The sequence below is a fragment of the Cyprinodon variegatus genome, unplaced genomic scaffold (genome assembly GCF_000732505.1).
Source record: "Cyprinodon variegatus isolate N-32 unplaced genomic scaffold, C_variegatus-1.0 Scaffold746, whole genome shotgun sequence".
Classification (NCBI taxonomy): Eukaryota; Metazoa; Chordata; class Actinopteri; order Cyprinodontiformes; family Cyprinodontidae; genus Cyprinodon; species Cyprinodon variegatus.
In genome coordinates, this window is record NW_015151199.1 from 379,450 (window position 1) to 405,968 (window position 26,519).

General features: G+C 37.7%; 1 protein-coding gene across 3 annotated transcripts; it reads right to left on the reverse strand.

Moving 5' to 3' along the window:
• Positions 1–182: 182 nt before the first annotated feature.
• LOC107098100 (prostaglandin G/H synthase 1-like) lies at positions 183–20,030 on the reverse strand. 3 transcript variants are annotated; one of them, XM_015395564.1, is made up of 12 exons: positions 18,385–18,401; positions 15,973–16,032; positions 15,770–15,847; positions 9,975–10,091; positions 9,733–9,873; positions 7,389–7,532; positions 7,140–7,318; positions 6,944–7,027; positions 5,101–5,347; positions 3,984–4,270; positions 1,774–1,921; positions 183–764 (listed from the first exon to the last, which is right to left on the reverse strand). In XM_015395564.1, the coding sequence occupies exons 2-12, from the start codon at positions 15,977–15,979 to the stop codon at positions 415–417; spliced, it is 1,782 nt and encodes a 593-aa protein (XP_015251050.1). In that variant the 5' UTR covers positions 15,980–16,032; positions 18,385–18,401; the 3' UTR covers positions 183–414. The 3 variants fall into 3 exon arrangements, with proteins under 3 accessions (XP_015251050.1, XP_015251051.1, XP_015251049.1); XM_015395565.1 differs by lacking the exons at positions 15,973–16,032; positions 18,385–18,401 and adding an exon at positions 19,868–20,030; XM_015395563.1 differs by lacking the exon at positions 15,973–16,032 and having other exon boundaries at positions 18,385–18,637.
• Positions 20,031–26,519: the final 6,489 nt, after the last annotated feature.

Genomic DNA, 26,519 nt, shown 5'->3' on the forward strand with positions numbered 1-26,519 from the left:
AGTAATTTGTGGGAACCAGGTAGCATCTATGATTGAGCTGAGGTAAGCTGGAATTGATCAGAGGTGCTCTCCGACGCCACCTGGGGAGAATGAAGGAAGCAGAAACCAGAAACAGAGGGGAGAAGTCCCAGATCCCAACAAAAGATGGAAAAGCAGGTGTTCTTCTTTAAGGTTGTGAGTCTTCTTTATTTATTTTCTATTAATAACACAATGCTCTTGAACTTACATTTTCCAATAAAACATCACAATAAATGATTTTGATATCACTTTTATTATTGTATGCATTTATTATCTTTCCAATGTTATCACACAGTGCATGTGGCTCTGTGCAGTGCTACCCATCTGTCTTAGGCAGATTTCTATGCCTTTGAATCTTTAGCTTAAAACTAGTATTTTTCAGCAGATGGTTAGTCTTCAAAGTTCAGTGGATGGCTTCCTCGATTTTGCTTCTTCCTCATTTCGTGGGATATGGAAATCCACGTATGGACACCACTTGGTGTTCAGACAAACCAGTTTCTTTAGAGTGGACGTTTTGATGATGTTGAAGCCCGTCTGGCCTCCGAAGGTACTAGGCTTCCAGTACTCAGGGGAGTTGATGGGGTTTCCAAGTAAGCCTTTCAGGGAGAACGGGGCGCCCATCTCCACCATACTCTCTCCAAATATGGAGTTAGGTCGTGTTTTCTCCAGCAGGAGGGCAGGATAAAATTCCAGGGCATCTATGTCTCCATATAGTTCCTCTAACCCTTTAGCGATTTCTTCATCACCTATTTGCAAGAAATGCAAATAAATATACAAGAACATGTGGTGCACCTTATTTTATATGGCTTTCAGATTCTACACCAGTCACAGCTTATCCTGATTCAGTAATGGCAGCAGATTAAAAATGCAATTATCAGACCAGATGCACCTTCTACTGCACCTCCAATAAATAAAAGCAAGCCATTTCATCTCTCCTACAGTTATGGTTATTTTCTGATGAACTCCAATTCTCAGGTAAAGATAAAAAATGTTAGCTACTTCATACTTTGAACATTGAAGACAGAGCTGGATAAAACAGTTGTGAAAGGAAATAAAAATATTTGTAATAAGTTATTGTTAGAATTTATAGTCATAGATATATTCAAATCTCTAAAATTAAAGGAATTTCTATGAATGCACATAAAATATTCGAAAGTAAAATTTTTATGATGCATATTCTATTAAAGTTTAATGTATTTTGATTGATTTTGATGTGTATAAATATTATGAACCCCAAGAGAAAATGCCATCCAATTAAGTGGGACTAGTATTATGGAGGAAGATAACATAACTACTTGCTTAAACCAGCAATAACTGAAACATTTAAAGCAAAGGGTACAAGGCAGTTGGAAGATTCAAACTTATCTTGCCAGCTTCCAAAGGGAAGAGCAGTTAGTTAATATCTGCTTTTGAATATGATTCACTAAGTCCCCATAAAATACTGTTTTTATAATATGTCTGTAATCCTATAAGCCTATAGTAGCTCTATAAGCCTTTAATAATGTAGGTTAAATTTAAGCTAATTCATACAATAGAAATACCTGCAATCAGCAACTTGCTTTCAACCTTTTAACTGGCCAAAAATCACAAAAAGCCTCCCATATAACACAGTTGTAATGGCGGACAGTCGCCTTAATGTGGCAGTATGAGGCTGCCACTCTGGAAGCGCCACATATGTCACAGTTACGGGTTAATCTATGTGAAGAAATAGAATAAAGAAATTATCAAGTGTGTGCTTGCTTTTTTCCAGCTTACCTGTCAATTCATAAAAGGATGAGTAGGGCTTCAGGTTAAACCTTTTTCTGTACTGATTGAAAGGCTGCAGGCGTGCAGTTCTTGAGTCTGTGATGACCTTTTCTGCCACTCTGAGCACCACTTGGTGAATGTTGCGGCCCCCGCCTATCTGAAAGAAAAGACCATAAATAACTACATATGATTTTTCATCAGTGAGAACGTAATAACTTTTATTGTTTTCCTGGCAGTTATTGTCTCACTCGTCAGGCGTTTTTCCTGCATTTTACTACTTCTACACACTTCATCTTAGTTTCTAATTCTAATTACTTTAGGAGTATGGTGCTACATGTTGTGGTATTGATAAAAAAATACACAAATGAATGTATAAATATATATATATATATATATATATATATATATATATATATATATATATATATATATATATATATTATTTTAGGCTAAAAACACCATTCAACTTTTAAAAATGAGCATGCACTCTTCAGTTTATAACTTTAGAAGTCATGCTTTTATGTCTCTTTTAAAATTCCAATTGGTTTTATGCATAGTTTTGCCAGTTTTCAACTTGTAATTTCAACTATGTAATTCAATGTAGGAATTGTCCATCACAGCTTTAGGAAACTTTTCCAAACATGTCCTACTTACTCTACTTTCTCTCTATTTAGAAAATATGATTCTCATTGATACGGAAGTCACAGAAATATGGCAAATCAGCCAAAAGCCACTAAAAGACGACATTCAACGAGTTATCTTCGGATTTAAAATAGAGCATAGGCAGAAATTCAACTGAAGAAACGAATTGCTCTCCTACATCCACCTGCGACACAGCCAATCAGCTTTGAATCACACTTCCACGAAAGCCAACTGGCATCCAGCTCCTCCTCCACCATCGTAACTAAAGCTTCATTATGGTGTCATTACTCCCGGCCTTTACTGCATTCCCTGTCTCATCTTAACCTGTCCTGCAGAAGACCGCAATGTTGAGCCTGGTTCTGCCATGGGTTTCTTCCCAAGTGGGAGATTTTCCTCTCCACTGTCGCTTCAAGCTTGCTCATCATGAAAAGGTTCACTCAATCTGAGTTATCCAACTGGACTTCAATCTTGCAGGTCCCTGAGTGAAGCTCTAGTATCAGCTCACAAAGTCCACTGGATCTCCCCATAAAGCTCAGCAGACCATCTCACTAACCAGCAGTCTACAGACTGACCAACTTCATCTATCTCCATTCCACCACCAGTTTCAGGCCTGGGGGGCCTCTTTGCTCCTGTTCATGCATATCTATCAAAATTAGGTGCTACGTTTCCTGCCGAGGTCTGAGCGCCAAAAGTAATTGTATCAATAAACTTTTCCTAATTGTCTTTTCTCTTTGTGTGTGTTTCAGATTGAACTTTTGTAATCTAATTTGTTCTGAAAAGAACGGTCAACAAATGACATCAATAGGTCTTATGGTTGTGAACTATAGGTCACTGTTTAAGAGAGTGCAGGACAGGACAGTGAGGGCTGATTGGTCAGTCCGTTATAGTGTCCTCATGGAGACTACCAGGTTTACAGAGAAGATGCTCATTCATAAAGCAAAAGACAGAAAAAGTTAAGAAGCTTTTTCATGAGAATTCTTATTTTTTGTCATAATATAATCCACATTTTTTCGGTCTTGCTTTTTACAAATTAAGTTGATTTCTTTATTATATTCTTCTACTTTTGTTCCCTTCGTCATTTCTGCATCTTCAAGTTATTTAGCTGTTTTCAAACATTCTCAAATTCATAGGATTTCCTGTCACATTGTCTACTGTTTATCTAAGTTTTCTGATCACTGTGTGGTGCATGCATTATGCAAATTATCATGCTCACAGCTACTTCACACGAAGAGTTTTTCTAGTTAAAAGTAAAAATGGAAACTTAGTTTCCTTGTTTAATGACTGAATGTGGAACCCGATCATAATATCTAAAGATAGAGGTTCTTTGAAAGTAGAGATACCATCAGAAAATATTTCAAAAGATGTTTTTCAGTAGAAACTCAACGTTGATGATCTGTTTTTTAAGAACAAAAAGCAGAAGCTTGGTTTTACAATGACTTCTGTCTGTGGTCAGATTGCGTGAGTTTCTAAAATTCTTTTATTTTAAAGTATTTTTGCTAGTTTAACTTTTATGTAAATGTGTATACAGAAAAAAAAACAACAAAAAAACTTTTTAGGATAAGCTGCTGTATCACTACCTGTCCTGCAGGCTGTCGAGAGAAAGCATCCACCAGCTTTTCCACGCCATAATGCATCATGATAGAGGTGTTGTACAAAAACTGGGAGTATGGGATTTCATCCCCATCGATGAGAAAGCTGTCCGGCATTAGTGGGTGCCAGTGGTAGAGAAGAGAGAACTCCAGGGCAATGCGATTAGTGTACTGGAAGCGCTCACGAAAGAGCAGGGAGGGGTCATACTTCAGCTTGAGGTAGTAGCCGCTCAGGTGCTGCACATACTCCTCTATTATAATATTGATGATCTCACCTGGGAATTAAAAGTATTGTTAGCCTATGTGATCAAACAGTCTAAAGGGCAAATAAATATTCTTGACGTTAATGATAAACAATGTTTTTGAAAAAAAGAAGAAATGTATTATTTAGACTATATAAAACTTTTTAAGACCTGTAATATGGGGAATGGCTGCATCCCATAGTACTGGGACAAAATTAGATCTTCCTGAAGGCCTCTGCTGCCATGAAGTTACAATATAACCAACAACAATGAAAGTGTGTTAGTTTTCAAAACCAGACTAAACAGTTTATTTTAACATTTAATCTAATTTGCTACAAAGACATGTTATTTTCCCCCATTTTTGGGGGTATTAAGGTCACTATTATGAACATGTCTACCTAACATCCTATTAGGTTGGATTAATACTATTTAAAGTGAGCTTAAAATCTGCATTTTGTGCTGATTATCTGCTATAGATTAGTCTCTCTGACTTTTTCAAAGAATGAATTATTCTTAATTATGATGTTACACTTGTTACATCTATATTAGCCAGTCCTTATTAGTAAGAATCCTCTTGGGAAATTTGACCAGCAGGGGGAGTGCTTTCATCATCTGAAAACCATTCAAGGCCATGAGATATATACTCCTATATACTACAAACACATAAAACATCCAGATTGAATCAATAAACACATTCTTTAGGAAACTTTTAATACTACTAAGATGAAAAAAAAAGTCTATTTTTAAGCATATTTTTAAAATAGGCTTCCCTTTAATCTAAAACAATTAAAACAATAATAGAAACTGATAAACAAGAATCAAAAGTTATTTTAATGTTTTTAAAATGTATGCATCATACTCACCAATAATAATAAGTCTGGTGGTCTGGAAAAGCTGCTCATCATCCCAGGTTGGATGTTCACCCTTCAAGATGTCACACACTCTGTTGTGTTCCCTGAGCCAGATAGTGGCATACAAGGTCAGGCCTGGTATGAGACCGAACACCTCCTGACCGATGGCGAGACGTTGTTCAGGAGGGAAACCTTCAGGGTACACCATGTGCACTGGGACCTCTGATACACTTGGAGGGTACATCTCCCCATTTATCATCTGTGGAAAGTCGATCATAAGCCATTTCTGTTATTTCAGGCAGTCTGGCAAAACTTAGTGACAATTCTTGTATTAGCTTAGCTTTCCTGTCACAATAAACCTCAAAGTTGCATTTCACTAGCTAAGCATCTTCAGCGATAGTGGTATTTAGATAAAAAGGTCCGCCTAAAACCAGAGTTAAGATCATGTATTTTAGCTCCCAGCAGTTTCTTTCTTCAGCCGCTATTACCCTTATCTCTTCACTTTACCACATCATTATCAAAATCTATCAAGTAACAGGATGTGGGTTTCTTGTATTCAACATCCTTTAACAAAATTTTAAGTAATATCCCAGCAACAGATCGATGAACAGAATGTTTAAAATTATGTCAACCAAAAGCAGTTCTTTTTGCCAAGTACGCTACAATGCAGTGTCTTCTAGCACCAACCGCCGGGCCGCGGACCGGTACCGGGCAGCACAGAAAAAAGTATATATATATATATTTATTAGTCCTCCAAAACACTGACCGCCCAGGGTGCAGACCAGGAAGCAGAGTTATAGTTAAACACACATCTCTGCAGCTTCTCTACTGTTACCCACTCTTTACTCCATCCACACAGTGTCTCACCCACGACCAAAATCGAATAAATTAGCAAATCATGATAATCTAACTAAAATTAAAATAACTCAAATTGGGGAAAAAGTTAAAACGATTAAATGTGGTCTGTTTAACATAAGATCTCTTTCCTCTGAAAGTCCGTTAGTTGATGACTTGATTTGTGATAATCACATTGATTTATGTTGCCTTACAGAAACCTGGCTGCAGCAAGAGGATTATGTGAGCATAAATGAGGCAATTCCTTCAAGCTATTTAAATTTTCACATACCCAGAAGTTCTGGGCGAGGAGGGAGATTGTGGGAGATTGGGGATTGGGAGATTTTAACATCCATGCTGACATTGAAGGGGATAGCCTAAGAGCAGCCTTTAATGCTATCTTAGACACAATTGGCTTTGTTCAAAATGTGAAAAGTCCCACAAATGCTCATCTTCATACTTTGGATCTTGTGCTGATATATGGCATAGAATGTGAATAAATAACAGTATAACCTCACAACCCTGTCCTCTCTGACCACTTTCTAATAACCTTCAGGATTACTTTAACAGAGTTCTCCTCCCCCAAAAGAAGGTTCCACTTTAATTCAATTCAATTCAGTTGATTTATATAGCTCCAATTCACAACACATGTCATATCAAGGAACTTCACAGTTCAACCAGATCATACAGTCAAATTGATTCAAAGTTTTCTATCTAAGGAGCATGCTTGTAGCGACAGTGGAGAGGAAAAACTCCCTTTTAACAGGAAGAAACCTCCAGCAAAACCAGGCTCAGTGTGAGTGGCTATCTGCCAAGGCTGACTGGGGTTCAAGGAGACAGAAGCAGAGATACAAAAAGCAGCTGTAAAGGCGGCCCCATCCAGTAAACAGAGAGCCAGGCAGATGAGCTCCGAGCCAGCTCTGGAAATAAGCAGTGGGAAAAACATTTTAAGCATGAGTTGCTGCTTCATTGACTAAAGCAAAAGCCTGATCATAACATGCCCAACCATATCTGGTGTTACCTGATATCTTAGCTTTCCATCCTTATGAAGTCGAAGCTGATGCTGTCTCTCAAGTTCTTCTCCATATATGTTGCTTGCATCTACCTATCAGGCACAAATTGGACATAGTTTCAGCATACCCATATTTATGCTGCGTACTCCTCTTATCTTTTAACATAACTTCTGGTTGCACCAGCAGATAGCTCATGAATCTCACCCCATGTCCCAAAGCCTTGGTGAAGCCTGCCTCGACTTTGTGACCCTTGAAGAACTGGTGGGTGAAGTGTTGAGCCATGAAGGCAAACATCAGATTGGTTCCCTGAGGATCCGGTCGGAATTCCCTTCTTTTTAAAAATCTCTCACTAACCTCCTTAGCATCAGGAAGAACAGGTTTACCTGTGAAAGAATACTTGGTTAAGGATGTCCATGGGACTAAATTAGCTTTCTTAAGATGTTACGGCCTCACCTTTGGTTCCCATTGGCAACGGGCAGTCTTCAGGGACAGGAGGTAGGAGGCGGGTGTAGTAAGAGAGGTTATAGTAGGATTCCCAACTGATGTAACCGTACTTGGTGTTGTAGGTTGGAGGGCTGGGAATGAGTTCGTTTCGTACTGTAACAAAAAGGCATTAGTTTGTTTTTTTAAATTGGATCTCACACCTTTTTTTTTTGTTTGTTTGTTACACCAATTCTGAAAACACAGGTGTGAAAATAAGCTGAGCTGATGCTTTAGGTGCTTAACAACATAACAGAAAGGAAGACAACAGGGCCAAAAGAAACCAAAGGTTGATTTTTGAAAACAGACTGAAATTACTTACAGGGTTGATCATTAATCTAATGCTAGAGAGAAAGAAAATTTTCTTCAAATCTTTAGACCAAACGATTGTGTGTTTTAGAACATCTAATTTAGGGGTTAGAATTACTAAATCCCCCCATTGTTGCTTTTAAAGCCATGAGGTACTCACTATGGGGTTGGGCTTTATGTAGGTAAATAGTGTTTTTAACAACTAACTTGTTTTGCGTCTATTGGTTTGCGGTGCTTGTTATCACGGATCAGCAAGAGAAACAGACTTATACACATAGGGATGGGAATCGAAAACCGGTTCCGTGTGTTCCAATTCCATGGCACTGTTTGGCAGCTCACTTAACGATTCTCTTGACGGTTCCAGGCAGCACCAGAGCCTAGCGCTGGGCAGAATGACTTACGTCACATTTTTTACGCAAGTTACGCACACAGCATTCAGTAAGCAAGTACGACGTGACCAGGTGTAAATCTAGAAAAGCAAACAAAACAAGGGGCGTCCCATCGAGTAAAGCGATCAAAAGGTTGGCTTCATTTTAAGGAAGAGAACATTCGCCACAATGTGCTTTGCAATCATTGCAAAGTGGCAATTACATCCACGGGAGGAAATACATCCAACATGCAGAAACACCTGCACACAACATGGCATACATTTTAACAAATGCCGTGTTTTTGATGCTTCTGGACAGAAGCTAAAGCTACGAGTTAGTTATAAGTTTTATATCACTGGCTGTGCTTAATGTGGTTCCTAGTAGATAATATGCCATTTCTGGAAATAAACCAATTTCCTGCCATTCTTTGGGGTTATTAAACATGCCACGAAGTTGCTCCGAAGTTAAGGGAGTGAGAGAAAGGTGACTCTCGTTTATTTAAATCAGGGGGAGATGAGTTTATTTCCTGAAATTGTACAGTAATGCTTTTTCATTAAACGGTTGCCTTCTCCATTAGATTTAGATGATGAGACGGGTAGCCTGGCTGGCTCAGAGGCTAGCAGCTCCTGTTCACTGCCTTCTGTTTTCTCCGAGGCAGGCAGAAATAGAATGTACCAGGCAAAGGTAGACCAATGTCACCGTGCACTTACTAAGATCATTGTTTCACAGAATCTATAAGAGAATCGATAAGGAATCTAATCGTTTCACAGAATCAATAAGGGAATCGGAATCCTGAAAATCTTATCAATTCCCAACCCTATATACACAAGCAAACAATGCATACGCACACTGCTAATGGTAATTTACTCCCAAGTAGTTGCTTTTCCTTACACATGTGCTTTTGGAACCATGGGGGTCTGTTATTGAGAGCCAACCCAACTGAATCCATGTGAGTATGTTTTATCCTGTATTCAAGTTTCAACACTGAAAAAAAGAGAAAAAACATACCCAACAGACGTTTGACATAAGTGACATCATAAATTACCAGCCTTATCAGTGTGAAGGTTCACTGAACAGTCAAATTTCTGATGAATACTTCAACTGGTTTGTACGCATCTAACCCCATGAAAAGGAAGTACTAAACCCTCCAAATAAAAAAATAAAAAAACTGAACACAACTCAAAATGCACTCAAATTAGCTACACCAAGACCAAGATCTGACTTCAAGATGGTTAAATTATTTGAAAAAACAACGACTGAAGATGTTTGCATAAAACAACCTAAGAAAATACAACCAATCAGACCTCAGAGTGTTTTCGCTTTTCACTCTCAGAAGTTTTGCAACCTACTTTAGGGCTAAATATGTATGAGTAAGTTTGAGATCAGTTGAGTTAATGAATGAACAACATCTGAAAATCTGTGTATTTTATGATCTTTCAAAATAAAAGGCTGAATGTAAGCAACCTGTGTTTTAAGTAATTCTTTTTTGGAATCAGGTTTTTCCTCTGCCTCAAAAATAAAAATGTGTTTTTAAATCACAATGAAAAAACAACAAAAAAAAACACATCTTTGTGAAAGTTAATGCAACTTAAATGTCTCAGTCTTGATGTGCTGAGAACTCATTTGATGGATTAGCTTACCAGTCAGCACTATTCTCATGAAGGTGTCACGCAGGAAAGAGTTGTTGACGATGCTCCAGAACCACTGGAAATGTGTCAGAAGAAAATGAACCGCTGCAGGGCTGGGCTTCAGCATCATACGGATTTGGGTCCAGAACTCAGCTATAAAGAAAAGGAAACCTTTTACTTGGGAAAGCACCCTTGGAGAAGGCTTCAATACGCTGTACAGACAGGGAATCGTTTAATTTGAAGTTAGCTCTTACGAGTGGTGCAGTTTTCTCCATAGAAGCCTGTGTTGGTGCAGTCACAGTCGTAGCTGTCAGTGCCGAATCGCACGCACACACCTCTGTTCTGACAAGGGTAGTAGCAACAGGGATTCACTGAAAAATAAAATCAACACACAGTTTGCACAAATAAGAGGTAATAAAAAAAAACGCTATGTCCTGTCAACGTTAACTAAAAGGATTGCTTAAAACAGTTCTCAAGGGATGATTTTCTACAGCTTTTAGATGTATCACTTGGCCTGCAGACCTGAATCAAATGGCTACGCTTCCACACTAGCAGCAGTCAAGCTCTGAAGAGATCAGGGCTGTTGTGACCTCTGACCTAAAGTGCTATCATAGGTAATGGGCGGATATTTGGATCGTTAACTTTTACACCTCATGGAACTAAATGATCACATCTAAATCCTGTCCATCTAGCATCTGTAAGAGCCAACATATAGAAAGGCTTATATGTAGCGCTAGTGTCATGTAACATCCATCCGTCTATCTGTCCTTCCGTCCATCATTTGATGAGAGGTTGGGTTTGGGTGACCTTCACAAGGCATTGCAGGACAAACAATCTTGCACGCACTGATTCAGACTGGGGATTGTTTGCAACACCTTTTGACTTTGCATTTGACTCTGTTACATCGAGATGGTCTGGATTATTCAGACATTTTTTTTACAATGAAATTACATTTGACTGTTAAAGGACAAGTCAGTTCACATTCAGAGTTCAAATGTCTGAAAGTACTTTAAATATGAAATTATTACATACTGTTCAATGAATGATAAGTGGTTTTAATTAAAAGTCATTTCATTTGAATGTGCTTTACTGGAGGCCTCCATGTTTTTTAAAGAACCCTACTGCCACCTACCGGTTTGCAGAGGTGTCAAGTAACGAAGTACAAATACTTTGTTACTGTACTTAAGTACACTTTTTAGGTATCTATATTTACTCCATTATTTATTTTACTTCCTACTTCTGACTTCTACTCATTACATTTTCACACAAGTATCTGTACTTTCTATTCCCTACATTTTTAAAAGAAACATTACTCATTACTCTTGGCTTCGGTTTAATGTTTCTTAATATTTATTTCACGTCATGTGTGCCATCAAATGCAGATCATTGGTGCCATCCACATCTAGTGAAAACTAGTGTAATGGATGAGTCATAAAACCCAAACACTTATTGGTTAGCTAAAGGAAATCATCAGAAGCAAGCAGGTGTTCTTCAAACTGCAAACATTAATTGTCTATGCCATGCTACAATGTTGGATTTAGAAAAATATATTGAAATGTCCGAAACGTCGGACACAGGTAAGAGCATATCGGCAGATGGAGACAGAGACCAACAAGACCTCCCTCATCCTTGGCTTTATCTCAAAGAATTTTTGGAAATAGCTGAAAAATTGAGCTTTAAGCTGGCTCCTGAACACCTACTGACACCGACTATAAGGACTGTCTAAAACATATGGACTGTCCTCACACACACATCAATAGGTCCAACACCATTTACACGTATTTCTCAACTATAGCTGTATAAAATCTGCAATCTTTCATTCTGCTATTATCTGTCATTATTTATCCTGTATTATAATCCCACTAATACATAGATAATCCATATCCTAACTTTCCTGTATAATCTGTATATAGTTTTCATTTTTTTTATAGCCTCTTAAAATTACTCTCTTTTTATATATACCATTTATAGTCAATACATACATAGTCTCTGTACACATGTAAATAAATATTTATATCCTGTACAGCATTTCTGAATAGACAACTACATATACAATAACAATAATACATTAACTACATTTTGCTGCTGCTTTGCTTTGTACTTGTCACAGTGATATGACAAAGTTGAAGTCTATTCTATTCATTGTGTTATGTGGAATGTTTTTTAATCAAATGCCAATGATATTTTTGACTGGAGGAGTAGAGTTTACATGCACGTGACAAAGATTCAAACAAACTTTCACTGGCTTAGGAAAATGAAATCACTCATTTTAATTTGTCAGTTTTCAGTACTTGTATTTATTATGTAAAATTTACATTAAAAAAAGCCCTGTTGAAAAACCACAACTATGGAAAATGTTGTATATCTAACTATAAAACTGCCAATAACACCCTGTTATCCAGCTATATAATTGCATTTCACAATATAATTACCTAATCTTTTTTTATTTTTTTATTTTAGTATATTTTGTATAATGATACCATTTACTTTGTCTTCCTCAGCATATAAAACTGATTTGTTAAAAAGGTATGGGCACTGACACATGCATGCATGCACACACATAAACCTGCTTTCTCTGCTGTAACCCGTTAAACCGCATCATATTCAGGCAAAATCTAATGAATGAACATTTGAAATACTAACATGTGTTCTGTGTCATGTTAATGGGGACATTTGCAAAAGCTTGTGCAGCTGTTCCCCTTTCTATCAGCCATGATAAAACCTCATGTGCTATTAAACGAGGTGAGCTTGGTACAAGCTACCCATATTAGCTAAAATTAAACATATCACCCATTTAAACCATATTAAGTTTAAGCTAAATCCACAGATAGTGACAGAAATATTTAAAAAAAGCCAAAAAAAAAAGCTTGTATTCTAAACCCAATTATTTTTTCCAATAAGTCCGGGACATCCAGTAAAGCATAAAGCAGTATGAATATCATATCCTCAACTATAACTAAATAGAAACATTTAGAACAGATATAGAACTTGTAAGTTATACACTTGATTTAAATACGTTCATTTATATATAACATCTCAGCTTTGTGATCTATCTGATAACTCTGCTCAAACATGCAGAATCCAATAAATAACTGATGTCCCAAGTCAAATTTATTTCTTATTATATATTGTTTATTTGCTGTATTTAAAAAAAAAAAATTCTTAACACAAAACTGACGTCATTGTGAGAAGGAAGAGAGCAAGAGAAAGAAAGAATCAGGAGAGACGTGGTGAAGAACAGTTGGTCTAATGTTAGGTGAAAGTATGGGAACAGCCTTAATATCAATATTCATTTTTGAGTATCATTTATGTAAAGAACTGCAAGAAGGAAACTAATGAAGTGACAAAAACCTAGATTCCCAAAATGCTTTGAATTTCTGCAGACCACCTATTCACTGAGTTATGTTGGTAAAGCTATTGCAGGACGACTGCAATTTCATCACATGGAGGAGAATGTGAAGCAGAGAGCTTCAGATAAGGGAAGAGGAACAGAGAATGTCTACAGAAGGTCTTTGATAAGAGCATTTTATTTAAATGATTTTATAAAAGAACAAGATATATACATGTTAACATTAAAAAAAAAACTGTTGGGAGTTTTTTGTGTCTACATACCTTGTAGAAAGTAGGTAGTTGCATCCTTGCATGCATTCAGGCCTAAGGGCTTAAAGAGAACCCATGCATGCTCAAGTAGAACATGCTAATTTCATGCAGAAAGACCCAAAAGTGGGATTCCAACCCATGTGTCTCCTCGCATCCATTAGTATGCATAGTTTTCAAAACTATATGAACCACAAATGGGGATGTATGAAAAGTCGTACTTAAGAGCTAAAAATATTTGCCAAAATGTCACATATTGAGGTCTCACATCTGGAGTCACAGAAAGTTGCTCTATGTATTTATTTATTATCGGTTTTTGATGAGAAGTCAAAGCAGTTCGAACATGTCTAATGCTAGTCCTTCTCTTCACACTTCTTCACCCCAGTGTTCCTCATTTCCAGCCTGCCTTCAGAAGTTTCAGGTTAAGCTCACGTGACAACCTGACAGAGTAATGAGTTGTTGAAATGTTGAAACCAAGTTCTGACACCAGTGCAACAGACAGCTAGAGATGCTCTTAAACGCACTCAGAAATCAGATAAACTCTTGTGGTTTTCTGTTAAAACAGCAGCAAGGTGATGCTCAACCTTCACTGTGGCTTTTGCTTGTTAACAGATGTGGGATTGGCAAGAAATAAAAATACCCACAGCACATTAAACCTGCCCCATGAACTCGCTTAAAACAACCCAGGACAAGCGATACGTTACACAGTTTGTCGTTAAGCTGATGGCTCTCTGCAGAACACATTTATTTTGGTGGGAAGTGGCTGAGCTAGTTAAGTCTAAATCACACAGTCTAACCACTTCCACATATCTTTAACAATTTCTATATTGGGGTTTCCTGTCCTGCCCATTTACAGGCGTTAAGTGTGATAATTAGCCTTTACATTGCTATCTTTTTTTCCTTACAAGCTGCTTAGATAACACTCAGGCCCCTTAAACAAGAATGTGCATGTTTTTAATGAAAGAGAAAGAAATACATAACTTTTTTAAGTTAAAAGTTATTGTGTCATTGAATTAATTTATGCATGTGCAGTATTTATTTCTTGTTATTGTATTATTAGTCCAAACCTGCCTTTGCACTGTGACACAAACTCTGTAATGGTATTTCTTTGCAGAACGTGTGTCTTATTTCTTTATGCATGCATGTGCACAGCTGCAGTCCCGTTATTGTTGGTCTCTACGGTGAGATCCACTTTGATTTTGAAAAACATTTACGGTTTGCAGCTCATTATTTAAATTTTTACTTGCTGTGGTATATTGTGTAATAAGGCCAAACCAATATGGTAGAATGAGACAAGAAGTAGTTAAACAGACTGCTAGACTAATGACTTTAGCAACATTAATTGTGTAATTTTAAACCAACCGACAAACTATCTTCAAGATGTTGATAAAAGGAAACTGCAGCTCTGATTCAATCTTTTATGTAATCATCTTACAAATTGCATTCTTAAATATTACTTCTGACTTTTCTCTATTGTCTAAAACTAATGTTGATAACAGAGAACAACATCAAAAATGTATACTAACCTTCAAACTAACCTTTCCTGATGTCAAAATGCAATTGGTTCCTTGTTAGATCCATGAATTGTAGTAAATCACATCTTAAGGACTAATTTGACCAAACTTATCAAGACTTGATTAGTTCAACAGGACTAGAATCAAGAAATCAACTATTTAAAACTTGTCAGACAACACGAAGTAGGGTGAATAATCTCAAAAACAACATAATAAACCTTCCTAAATGAATTAAAGAACAAAATCTTACAACATTCTTATTGCTTCTCAATTCTTACATTTATAAGCCTTTTGGACCCAGTTAAGCTAAGTTACAGCCATGAGACATCAGAGGAGGAATCAAGGAATGATGGTGAAGCCTCCTAGATGCTCATTGAGGTCACAAACACAAATGAAAAGCAACTTTTGCATCAAGGCAAAACTCATTACTTAAGTTTGGAGCCATGTTAATTATCCAATTTGGTGGGGGTGGGGGTGTGTGCACACCCACTACAAGCATGCTTAGTGTGAGAGATTGCATTTGAGTCAATGCAATCAACTGGTTTTCCTTAGATAGCAAACTTTGAATCAATGTGACTGTATGATCTGGTGAACTGTAAAGTGCCTTGAGAGGACATGTGTTGTGAATTGGCACTATGTAAATAAATTGAATTGAAAAATTTAATGAAGCGAGATAACCCTAAACATGTTCAGGAAATCTTCCAGTGTGGCTAAATATAAACAGTAAACAAAAGAGAAGAGTGAACTGAAGTCCTTCAAACCGATTTTAAAGACTTACTGTAGGGTCACTGCTTTACCTTGATGCAGCTAAGGTTGACATACACAGATGATCTTACTTTTAGGAGATATATATTTGGCCAGTCAAGTTTGGATTTACTTTTTTTCCGCCAAGAAATTAGATCAAATTTTGTGATATTAGTCATATTAAACCTGCTCACCAGCTCTTATGTCAGCGGCACCTGAGGACGAGCTCCTGGGCAGCATCATAACCACCAAGATGGAAAAGAGACTAAACCCTGTGAAAGCAATACAAATTAAATTATACATTTTACCCTCTCATATCTCACATTACATAAAAAAAGCATCTTATAAAAATATTTCCTGGACCCAAATAAAGTACGGTTGTATTCTCAGGACTCACCTCTCATGGCTTGAATGAAATTGCGTGTTCTGAAGATATTGGTTCACAGGCAGTGTTATTCTGAGAAATAGAGGAAGACTGCTTTCTTCCATCTGTCTGTTATTCTCACTGGCTTTATCAAAACGAGAGTGGGAGGTCACAAAACGCCTTCCACTTCCTCTATTTAGAAAGCTAAAGAGACAACCTAAAGCAGGTTCTTTGAATTCAGATTTTTAAACGTGTGTTAAAAGGTAATTTTTTTTTCTCCCTGTTGAGAAGGTAAACTAATCAATACAGATTAATGAGATCAAATGGGAGCAAAGTTGTCTAAAAACAAGCAGTTTGTTTGACACTGCTGCAAGATGGATCTGTTATAAGTTACTCTGTGTAGTTTTCTAACAAATACTGAATATCAGAAAAAAAAAAAAAGTTAGTATCACAAACTTGAGGGGGAGACTTGTACTGGAGACTTTGAACAGTTCCAAGTACCTGACGATGAGGGTTCGGGTTTAGGTGACCTTCACAGGCAATGCAGGACAAACAATCATACACACATTGAATCAGGCTGGGGATGGTTGCAACACCTTTTGACTCTGCATTTGACTTTGCTACTCTGAGATGTTCTGGATTATGAAGACTATTTTTACAATAAAATTCAATTTGAAAGAAGTTAACCGAGTCAGCTGTTGCAACTGGCATGAGCTTGTTCCAAGTACCTGAGCCTGAAAAGCATTTTATGATTTCATAATAATTTAAAGGTTTTGAATCATTTTAGCTTGATGAGTTTATTCAATATATATTTTATTATTTCTGATTTAATGTTTGGTTTTAATGCTTCAGAAGGGAACGTCCTTGAGAGAAAATAATAGCCTGTCCCATCTTTGTTTAACTGCCAAAATAAATGGCTCTCAACAGCGCCCCCTATCGGATATCTGGAACAAACAGCATTTATATAGTTATATATGATCGTTTAGGAATAGGCATAAAAAGCTTTGTCTCCCCCTACTGGTCATTTATATAGCACCCGTTGTTGAAGTGAGTGGTTACTAAAGATTTAATGACTTGTTTTTACTCAGTAAAGTCAGTAATTACCAAAGCATGATTCCAAAAATGTTTTGGTTTGCTATGAATTTTTATTTTTCGGTGATATACAGTTATTTTTGTTTTCAGAATGATTCAAATTACAAAAAAGTTTTTAATAAGGAGAAAATACTGTACCTTATTTGTTACAAAACGTTACAGTCTTTAAATAGATGTATTTAAAGATGTTTCTAAACAAGAAAAAAACACTATGAAACGTTCATATTTAGTATTTGTAAGGGGCTTACTGCCGATGATAATTCCAAAAAGTACTTTGGAACGATACTCAAGCTTGCAATCACACTAATGAGATTAAATAATGTGCACATCTCAAGTATTTTCATCAAAATAAGATTTCAGGTTTCTTAAATGCTGATCCTTCGAAACAAACCTGATATAGACTTACCGGTAACACTTATTTAGAAACGCTCCACAATAACGTAACAATCTGATTTTGTTGGATTGAACATATTTTTAGCCTCTTCATATTAATCTCAGTATACACTTTTTACCCCACCTTGTTTTTATTACAGCTTAAAAGTAGTCCTGTTTTTTTTTTTTATTGAGCACAATGTTGCAACAACAATTAAAAATTTTTATCATTGTGCCAATAATATCATATGAAAAACACGAAGCTGCTGTAAAATCATAACCATGAAAAAAAGAAGGGAGTTATCCTGAAAAGCAACAACAACATCCAGATCTGCTTGTTGAATGGGGTCTGAGCATTTAGTTATTTTAATGTGAAAATAAAGTCCTAAATTATTGTTGTTACAGGTGCAATTTGTTCCTGTGTTTTCATGGGAAGTTAAAAAACCACAAAAAATAAAATTTACTGATTATTCAAATTGAGGCACTTTTAACAGATAAATACATTTTAAAACACAGGCTTCTTAGTACTGTAGGTTTGTATTGTTTTTTTTTTTTTTAAGGAAATAATCAGTTTGACAAACTATCTATGAAAGAGAACCTGATCAGGCAGAAGCAACACTACTGTTTTCCTAATGTCTCCTGATTGCCATTCACCATGTTGTTCTTTGGTGGTCAGTAATTGGAAGACAGCTGGTCAATGAAGAATGAACATCCCTGCAACATGGTGGTCAAAAGAAATGCATGGTGTTTCCAAAGTAAACCATGTTCTTCCGAAGATACAGTAAGCCTTGTTTGACTTTCTTAATTAATTAAAAAAAATAAAAACATCTGTTTTTTTGTGTTAAAAGCAGTTTCCGTACACCTTTCCTATCTGGGCATCAGAATACTGACCAACATTTCTCTCAGTTACAGTACATATAACTGATACGAAACGCATCAGGATCTAATTTATCAAATAAACGTTTCCCGCCTTACGAGTACCTGTGATGCTCATTTCGGTACTGAGCTCCTCTACCGTTGCCATGGTTTTTTCTTTTTGACGAGGCGCGCTGCTTCCTATAGCATTCCTTGTAATTGGAATCAGATGCTCCTTTGAATGAAACCTGCAGCGGGGAGTAACCTGGAAGCATTTATTTTATGGAGAAGATGTTTAGTTAAGCCATGCTCCCCTTTGTAAATGAGGCTCAGTCTGACTCGGGTGATTAATATGATGGGTGAAAGCACTGGAGGCTGGTTCCTTTTTCCTTCCTTTCCCTGGTTCGGGTTACAGATTAGCAGACTTCCTGTTCAGTTGTAAAGCCATCCAATCAGACTGATAGGGCAGGGACAGGCGCACAGGCATCGTGTGTTATCTCAGATGGAGTTTCTGACAGAGCCACACACTGGAGAGTCCTTACAACATTATTGTTTAAACCTGGTGGACGTTGCAGATGATGGTGAGAGAGGACAGACCTCTTCTGGAGTCAGCTGGTGGTCTAATCCAAACACTTAAAATGTACTTAAAGCTATATGAATAATGTTACTATTCTAAGTCAGATCAAATTACTTCAGCAAAAACGTTTGCAACCCAACTTCAAGCTCAGACTTAGACAGGAGGTTTTTGTGCCGAGATACTTGTAAGTACTGTAAGTAGTTCAACAATTTAGAGACATATAGGTATGGCAGGCATCAGAACTGAACGATTTTTCCAAAAAATTTAACTTGTGGTCATTTTGAACCATTATTGCAGTTGCAATTTCATTTGCCTTAACATTAGCCACAGTCATGTAAATGTTTCTCTGCAGGTTTTAGGTATTTTCATGACTGTGAAAGCATGCCTGTCCAGAGCCAGTCATTGCAAGGCTTGACTGTAACTTCGGTGTGAAAAAGTTCAAAATTCTACTTGCATGCATGAATTTGCATGCTAGTTGCATCCCTTTGTTCCCTTTTGTGTGGTTGCAAACCCACTTTAACCATATAATTGCACATATTGCCATTATATTGCAATTGATTGCCCAGCCCTAGTTATTTTAGAGTGACACAAGACAGATCTACTATACATGGATTCTTTGTCCCTTACACACTCTGTGATCCCCAACTCCTTTTATAAAGGGCTCAGGTTTTATGCACACTGCTGTGACAGCAGAAAGTATTTGTATATCTCTTGTTTTTAATCTAGTTCTGCTATTTCTAAGTAGCCACAGCAAAAAAACTATTTATGCTGTGAAAACTGCAGCATGAAGAGCAGAGATGGTCCTACTGTAGAAGTTGGTGCTAACAACCTGTAGATGCAGACTTAGATATCCTTCCGTGCGCTAAGAAGAATTTTACAGAGAAAAAAATGAATTTAAGCAACCTGATTCTAGAGTAGATGCCATCAGGGTTTAATTGTTTACATCCTAAATGATGACAGTTGAAAGAATAAACTAAAAAGCAAACTCTATACACTTGGGGCTTATTTTTCTGCTTTCAGCACTGTACTCACATTTGTTTTTGCACAGTCCACAAATAATCTTGGAGGATTTCCATTGCTCCCATTTGACTTCCAACCATCTCCAGGTTGATTCTCAGCAACATTTACCTTTTCACGACACTAACCAACAGCTGCTCTAAACTCAGAGTCGTGGGGATCAACAGAGCCTCAGGATATTGCAGATGAAATCAAACTAAACACACGAGTCCCGCTTCAATAGTCCCACTGCTGAGCCTATTTAAAGTGACAGCTGAAACACTTCCACTCAGAGCCAGGCTGATGAGGGAGGAGGTGTTGGTGGAGGCTGGGTGAGTGGTGGAGGGCTGTACGTCTGCTGACCGACTGGATTTCTTTTTGTTTTTTTTAGATTAGGAACAAGTTTAGTCCTGATTGCTGCGGGTCATTGCAGGTGAGTTGGAAGGAAGTCATTTTCCCTCTGGACCTTGTTACCAGATTAAGTAGGAAGCTGATCTCTGACCGGAGAACCAAAACAGATCTAGGGCTGAAGAAATGAGCTGGGTCATTTTCAAAGACTGGATCAAGTGATCATGCTCAATATTTACTAAAACAACAGTATTTTCCAAATTCCAAGAAACAAACTTGTCATTTTATTCAAAACATATTGTTTTTACAGCTCATGTCAATAAATATTCCCATCTTTTCGAAAGGTTTTATTCTATTTTATTTCAAAACAATTCATTTCAAGTATATTTCTTAAATAGGCAAGTGAAGTTTATTTTTTATAAAAGCCAGTAAAAATGAAAGCATGATAAAAGCAGGTAGTGAGGCAAATAAAACAGTTGGACCACAAACTTAAACTAATAATACCTCAGTCAAGAGTTTAAAAGCCAAGGGCAGTTCTAAACAAATGGTTTTTAAACTATGAGTTAAAAGAACTCCAGTCTTCTGGGAGTTTGTTCCAGATAAGTGGAGCATAGGAACTGAAAGCTGTTTCTCCATGTTTGGTTCTAGTTCTGGGTGTACAGAGTGGGCAAAAGCCCACTGTACTTGTCTGGGGGGTTGATACACGGACAACAAATCTGTTATGTAATTCACTGAATCATAGAGTAACAAAAGGATTAAATAAAAAAAATAAAAACCTATAATCAGAGTAATTTGATGCACAACCAAAAAACGCTCACTGTCAACATGTGGGGGTCAAATGTTTCTGTTTCAAGTAGACCTTGAAACAGAAACACTCATTGTTAATTATGACCATTATTGATAGATTGGAGCTACCATTAATTTTTTCTTTAGGTTTATTTTAAATGAAACTAATCATAAAGAACTTCCTGTCTGATGTTTAATTACGCCTTAGATTAAGTAGTTTCAGATTATTTCTTTGGATTAGTAATTTACAAAACACTAGTTATCACAGCAGACATGGAACTCTCCAAGCAGCTTGTCCACACATGCACTGTTCTATACAGCAGCTTTAGTTTCTTTCATCTGCAAATAAGTATGTTTAGACACTTTTTTCAGGTATTTATTTTTCATTTGCTTCTCAGAACTTACCCATGACATCGAGGCATTTATTCAGCTCACTCCACTTGATTTAACACTGTAATTTGATTTGGCCATCTAACAGAAGAGCAGCCACATGTGAGCCATGTTGAAGACGAACCATCCCGCCTATATGAACTGATGCCAAAACACATTTCTTTGTTATGTGTTTTCTATCTTTGATCTGGGAAGAAAGTTTCTTCACTGCGGAATTTAATGTCCTGTAATTTATTTCCCCAGCCTGATGTTAATAAGCTGTTGTGGCATTTAGCCACTGAAGAGGCTGATCATTTCCTGTAGCTTGCAAATAACAAAGTCATGCTACATTCCCCAGGTGGATACAGACAAAGAACATAAACCTTTCTCCATATTTGCTGTAACCAGATCTGATTAAAGCATTTTCAAAAAGTCAAAGCACATTATTAAAACTAGATTTAATGGGTATTTCTGTGTGATCCCCACAATCCTGGATCTCTGGATTGCATCTATTTTGTTGTGTTAAAGTAAAAATTAGCTTAAGGAAACATCAGATCTCTGAATGTTCTCCACAAACTAAAAGGGTTTGCACTTTCACCTGGTGGAGGAAAACCTTCAGCTTCCAGTTTGCCCTCCTGCGGTGGGATCAATCAGCTGCTTCCTGTCGGCAAATAAAGACTCATGCTGTAATCCACTTGATAAATATCAAGCAGAATTCAGCAATCAGCTGAAAGCAATTTGCATGTCTGTGTCTGAGCCAATGGCTTGTGATTTTCTCCCTTGTCATCTATCATAGACCACACGCCTAAGCCAAGACATACAATAGTCCCAAATTGCTGTCATATGGAGTGCAAGTCCAGAAAAAAAAGACTTTCATTTTTCCTTCTCTATACTTCAAATAAACTTGCATTTGTTGAATACCTTAAGAGAGGTCTTTATTTTTTTCTCTAGCAAAACTTTTCTGTGAGTGCGATGGGGCAATGGGCCATTTCCTTTGTTTGTTGAAAGCTTGGCAGCAGGACTGTAATCTAGACGGGTTTGATCTCTGTAGATGCAGCCTGTTGAATGTTGGACGCTGCTGGATGTTGAGTGTTGAGATGTCAAATTCATCTCCAACAAGCTCCCACAGGCAAACATTCTCAGGCTCTTTTGCTCTTTTTTTGTGCACATACTTGTTTCGTCTGTGGTTAATCCTGAAAAACCTTGAATTTCCTTCTATCTATAACCCTTAGATTTAAACCAACGTTTTAAATGCAGCAAAGCATATAAAGACATTAATGGAACTTGATTTAAATTGAATTTAGGGCTGGAACATTTTTGAAAATCGGTCTCTGAGTTGCACAGTTACACAGCTGATTTTTGTTTGATTTGCAAGATTAATTAAGATGAAGCTTTTTGACTTTAACATCTAACAACATGAATAGGGCTAAAGTAGCAGAGGAAACAAGACTGTTCCTCCACCTTCTTCCAAACATACCCCTCTAACCACCATGCCAAGTAGAACTGACCCATTCCGCTTCTACAAATGTTTATCAGATTCTCTAAGCAAAGAGAATATAACTAAAGCTGCTTGCAGTGAAGTCCACAAAATACCAATAAAGAATAATTTCTGTTGAGTTTATTGTGCTATGATATGATATGGAATCTATGCATCATCAGTTATTTCAGAAATAACAAACAATAAAACCTCATACCAAGCCAAACAGGAGAATCTAGCAATTCCCTAAAATTTTTGCCTGAAATGGACTTAGACTGAGACACTTTATAGTAATTTTGTATACACTATGTGTATACAAAATGTATACAAAATGAAATTGTGTTTATACAGCTTTTCGACGGTCAATGAGCCGCAGCTTAGCAGTGAAAATCAACGTTTTCCATTTATAAAGTGCAGCAGTGATCAAAATGTCACCAGTTTAGAAGAGACATGGTGCAAATGTGCATTGATGTGGAAAGATTAGTCCAGGGCAAAATTAAATAAATAGATATGGTGCAAAATGCAGTAGAAACTTGAAACTTTGAGTCGAGTTCTATTTTGAAGATTCACCATGAAGTGCATATATGATGTTTCATATTAGAGCTTTCAACAGTTCAACAGTCTAATGGCAGTGGGAAAAAAGCTGCTCCAGAACCTGCTGGTCCTTCATTGAACGCTGTGAAGGGTCCTAGTCACACAGTCGTATGAGATGCCCACAGGGACCAGAATGACATCAGAAACAGATCCTTCGTTGATGAGCTACCTGATATGAGCCACTGCCCACCATGACCAGCCTCTGCAGACACACCGATGCTTAACCCCTGACCCTCATTCAGCAGCTAATAGCTGAGGAAGAGGGACAGAAGAGAAGAGAAGAATGGCACTGTAAAAGGTCTGTAAATCCAGGCAGAAGGAGATCAATAATGTACAATCCTTACCATGTGATGGTAAAAAATACAGATACAAAGTAGGAAGATGGCGGAGGAAAGGATAGAGATGACTGAGAAGAGCTGAAGGATGATGAATCAAAGTGCAGGGTAGAAAACAGAAAAACAGAGAGACTTCCCTTAGAAACAGGAGAAATTCAATTACCACGTAACAGCAGCTGAGCAGGCACACACTCAACAAACAATAAAGGTCTATTAACATTAAAATACAACCAATAAACAAGCCTGCTTTCTCACACAAGAATATTATGCTTACTCACATGAATTTTAAATGAAGTAAATAAATAATGATGAATACTTCAATGAATAGATAATTTTTTTTTTACACACAACTTGGGTTGTTCTGGTGTGTTGAACTTTTGGAGCAGCATTGATTTGAAACATGTCCTGATTTCTAAATGCACAAGTGCATCTCCATGTTTTTCAATAATTCCTTGTTTTATTTCAGCTATTATTTTTAAATAAATGCAACTCTGACATTATGCAGATTTGATGTACACAGTTTGATATATTATAAGAACTTATTGTTTTCTAAATTAATCCTTACAGCTTATGAAAACCCAACAGTTTCAGAATATTACATAAGACTCATAAAACAAGGCATTCATTCAGAAATTTATTGTTACCATTTTATATTTATGGTCGAAATTATCTTAGGAAACAGAGCTGAGTAGATCGTTGTTCAGTTGTTCACTAAAGATAGCCCCAGTATATTTTTCAGTAGCGATTTTACTTTCCATTTAACTAGAAATTGAAAATCCAAGAGGGGAAGTATGACGTCTCCACAGTCAGTGGTGATTTAGATCCAAAGGTGGGTAGAGTACCAAAAACTGTAGCACAATTTTTTTTATCAAGTAAAAGTAGAAAGTTATCATCCGGGAAATGACTCAAGTAACAGTCAATAAGTACTTGGGATGATGGCTACTCAGTAGAAAAAAGTAAAAAAAAAAAAACACACTGGACTTTGTTTTCCATGTTTGAGGACATTTCACTTCCCATCCAGAAAGCTTTCTCAATTAAAAATCTCTGGAGTAGCGTTGTCATGTTTGGTTTCAGGTGTCTAACCCACATGCAGAACACTCATCAGACAGGGAAAAAGTTCAAATGTTTATTTAAGTAAAACACAATCAATAAACAGATCCAGGGTTATCAGATCCAGGACTGGTCACGAGTGGGTTCACTGAAGAGGGGGACAGAGGTGTTAGTGGATGTCCAGGTAATTTGCAGGATGAAGGTATGTAGGTCTGTACCTGTTCAGGAGTTTGAGCTGAACGGCAGAGGGGGGGAACCAGGAGGGTCCAGAGGCTGTCGGCAGGCTGAGGGCTTGGTGGAGGCAGAGCTTGGTTTGAGTGCTTGCAGATCACAGATTTGAGTTTCCCTTCCAGATTCTTCAGAGATCGGGCAGGCAGGTCTTTGACAGGTTTGATTCCCCAGGGTCCTTCAGAGATCAGACAGACAGATTTCCAACAGAGAAACTCTTCAGGGTTTCTGGTTTCAGGCAGGTTCAAACTGGGAAGCAGAGAAGACAAAACAGATCAGGTTCAGGTTCAGGTTTTAAGGGAGTCAAAGATTCAGACAGGCAGACTGGCTCAGGCTTGCTAACCATAACTGGCAAACACTCTGGCGCTGGAGTGATGTCCTCTGCCTCCTTATATACTGGTCTCCTGATGAGCAAATGAGCAACAGGTGGTGGCAGGTGAGCGCAAGACCTCAGGAAGGGATCATTGGCGCCCTCTGGTGGGCAAACCTCCGGATCCCAACAAGCGTTTGAGTTTGGTGCAGAGAGGATTGGACAGCAGTCAGAGGGGGAGGCCTCGGCAACCAAGGAACTAACTAGCTAGCTTTGTGAGTGTGAACTTATGCGGGTGATGGAGAGATACAAGTTGGACACAGTCAGGCTCACTTCCACACATAACCTAAGCTCTGTAACCCAGCTCCATGAGAGAGGCTGGACTCTTCTAGACATAGAGTTAGACAACTTTTGTTGTAATTTTGTATACACAAAAAGTGTATACAAAACAAATTTTCATTTTATACAGCATTCATGACATTTCTATTCCATAAAGTGCAGCACTGATCAAAAGTAAGCAGCATGGGAGAAAAAACATGGTGAAAAAAACACATTTATATAGAAGTTCAGAGCATTAAATATATATATGATGCAATTAGGCAGGGGTTTAGTTTGGTGTTGTCAGCTTGATGCAGAGTATGTAAAATTATTTAGAGTTTTTTCATCAGTTCAGCTGTCTGATGGCAGTGGCGAAGAAGCTGTTTCAGAATCTTCAAGTCCTGCATTGGAAGCTGCAAAGCCTCTTCCCAGAGGGCAGCAGGGAGGACTGTCCATGGTGGGGGTGTGAGGGGTAATTGATGATGTTATGCGCTGGTGTGAAATGTTTTTTATGGAGGGAGGAGAGCCCCGATGATCCTCTCTGCTGTTCTTACCACTCTTCTCATGTTCTTCCAGTCTGAGACGCAGCAGCCTCCACACAGTGAGACAGCTGGTCAGAATGCTCACTATGTTGCTTCTGTAGAAGGTGGTGAGGATAAGTGGGGGCAGGTGGGCTCTCCTCATCCTCCACAGGGAGTACAAGTGTGCCCTTTTGACCTGTGAGGTGGTGTTTACAGTCCAGGTGAGGTTGTCTGTGAGGTGCACCCCCAGGACCTTGCTGCTGCTCACCACCTCTACAGCTGAGCTTTTAATGAGCAGTCCATCAGTTGCTCCATCTTCTCTCTGTAGTCCTGGTCGTTGTCGTCTTTGATG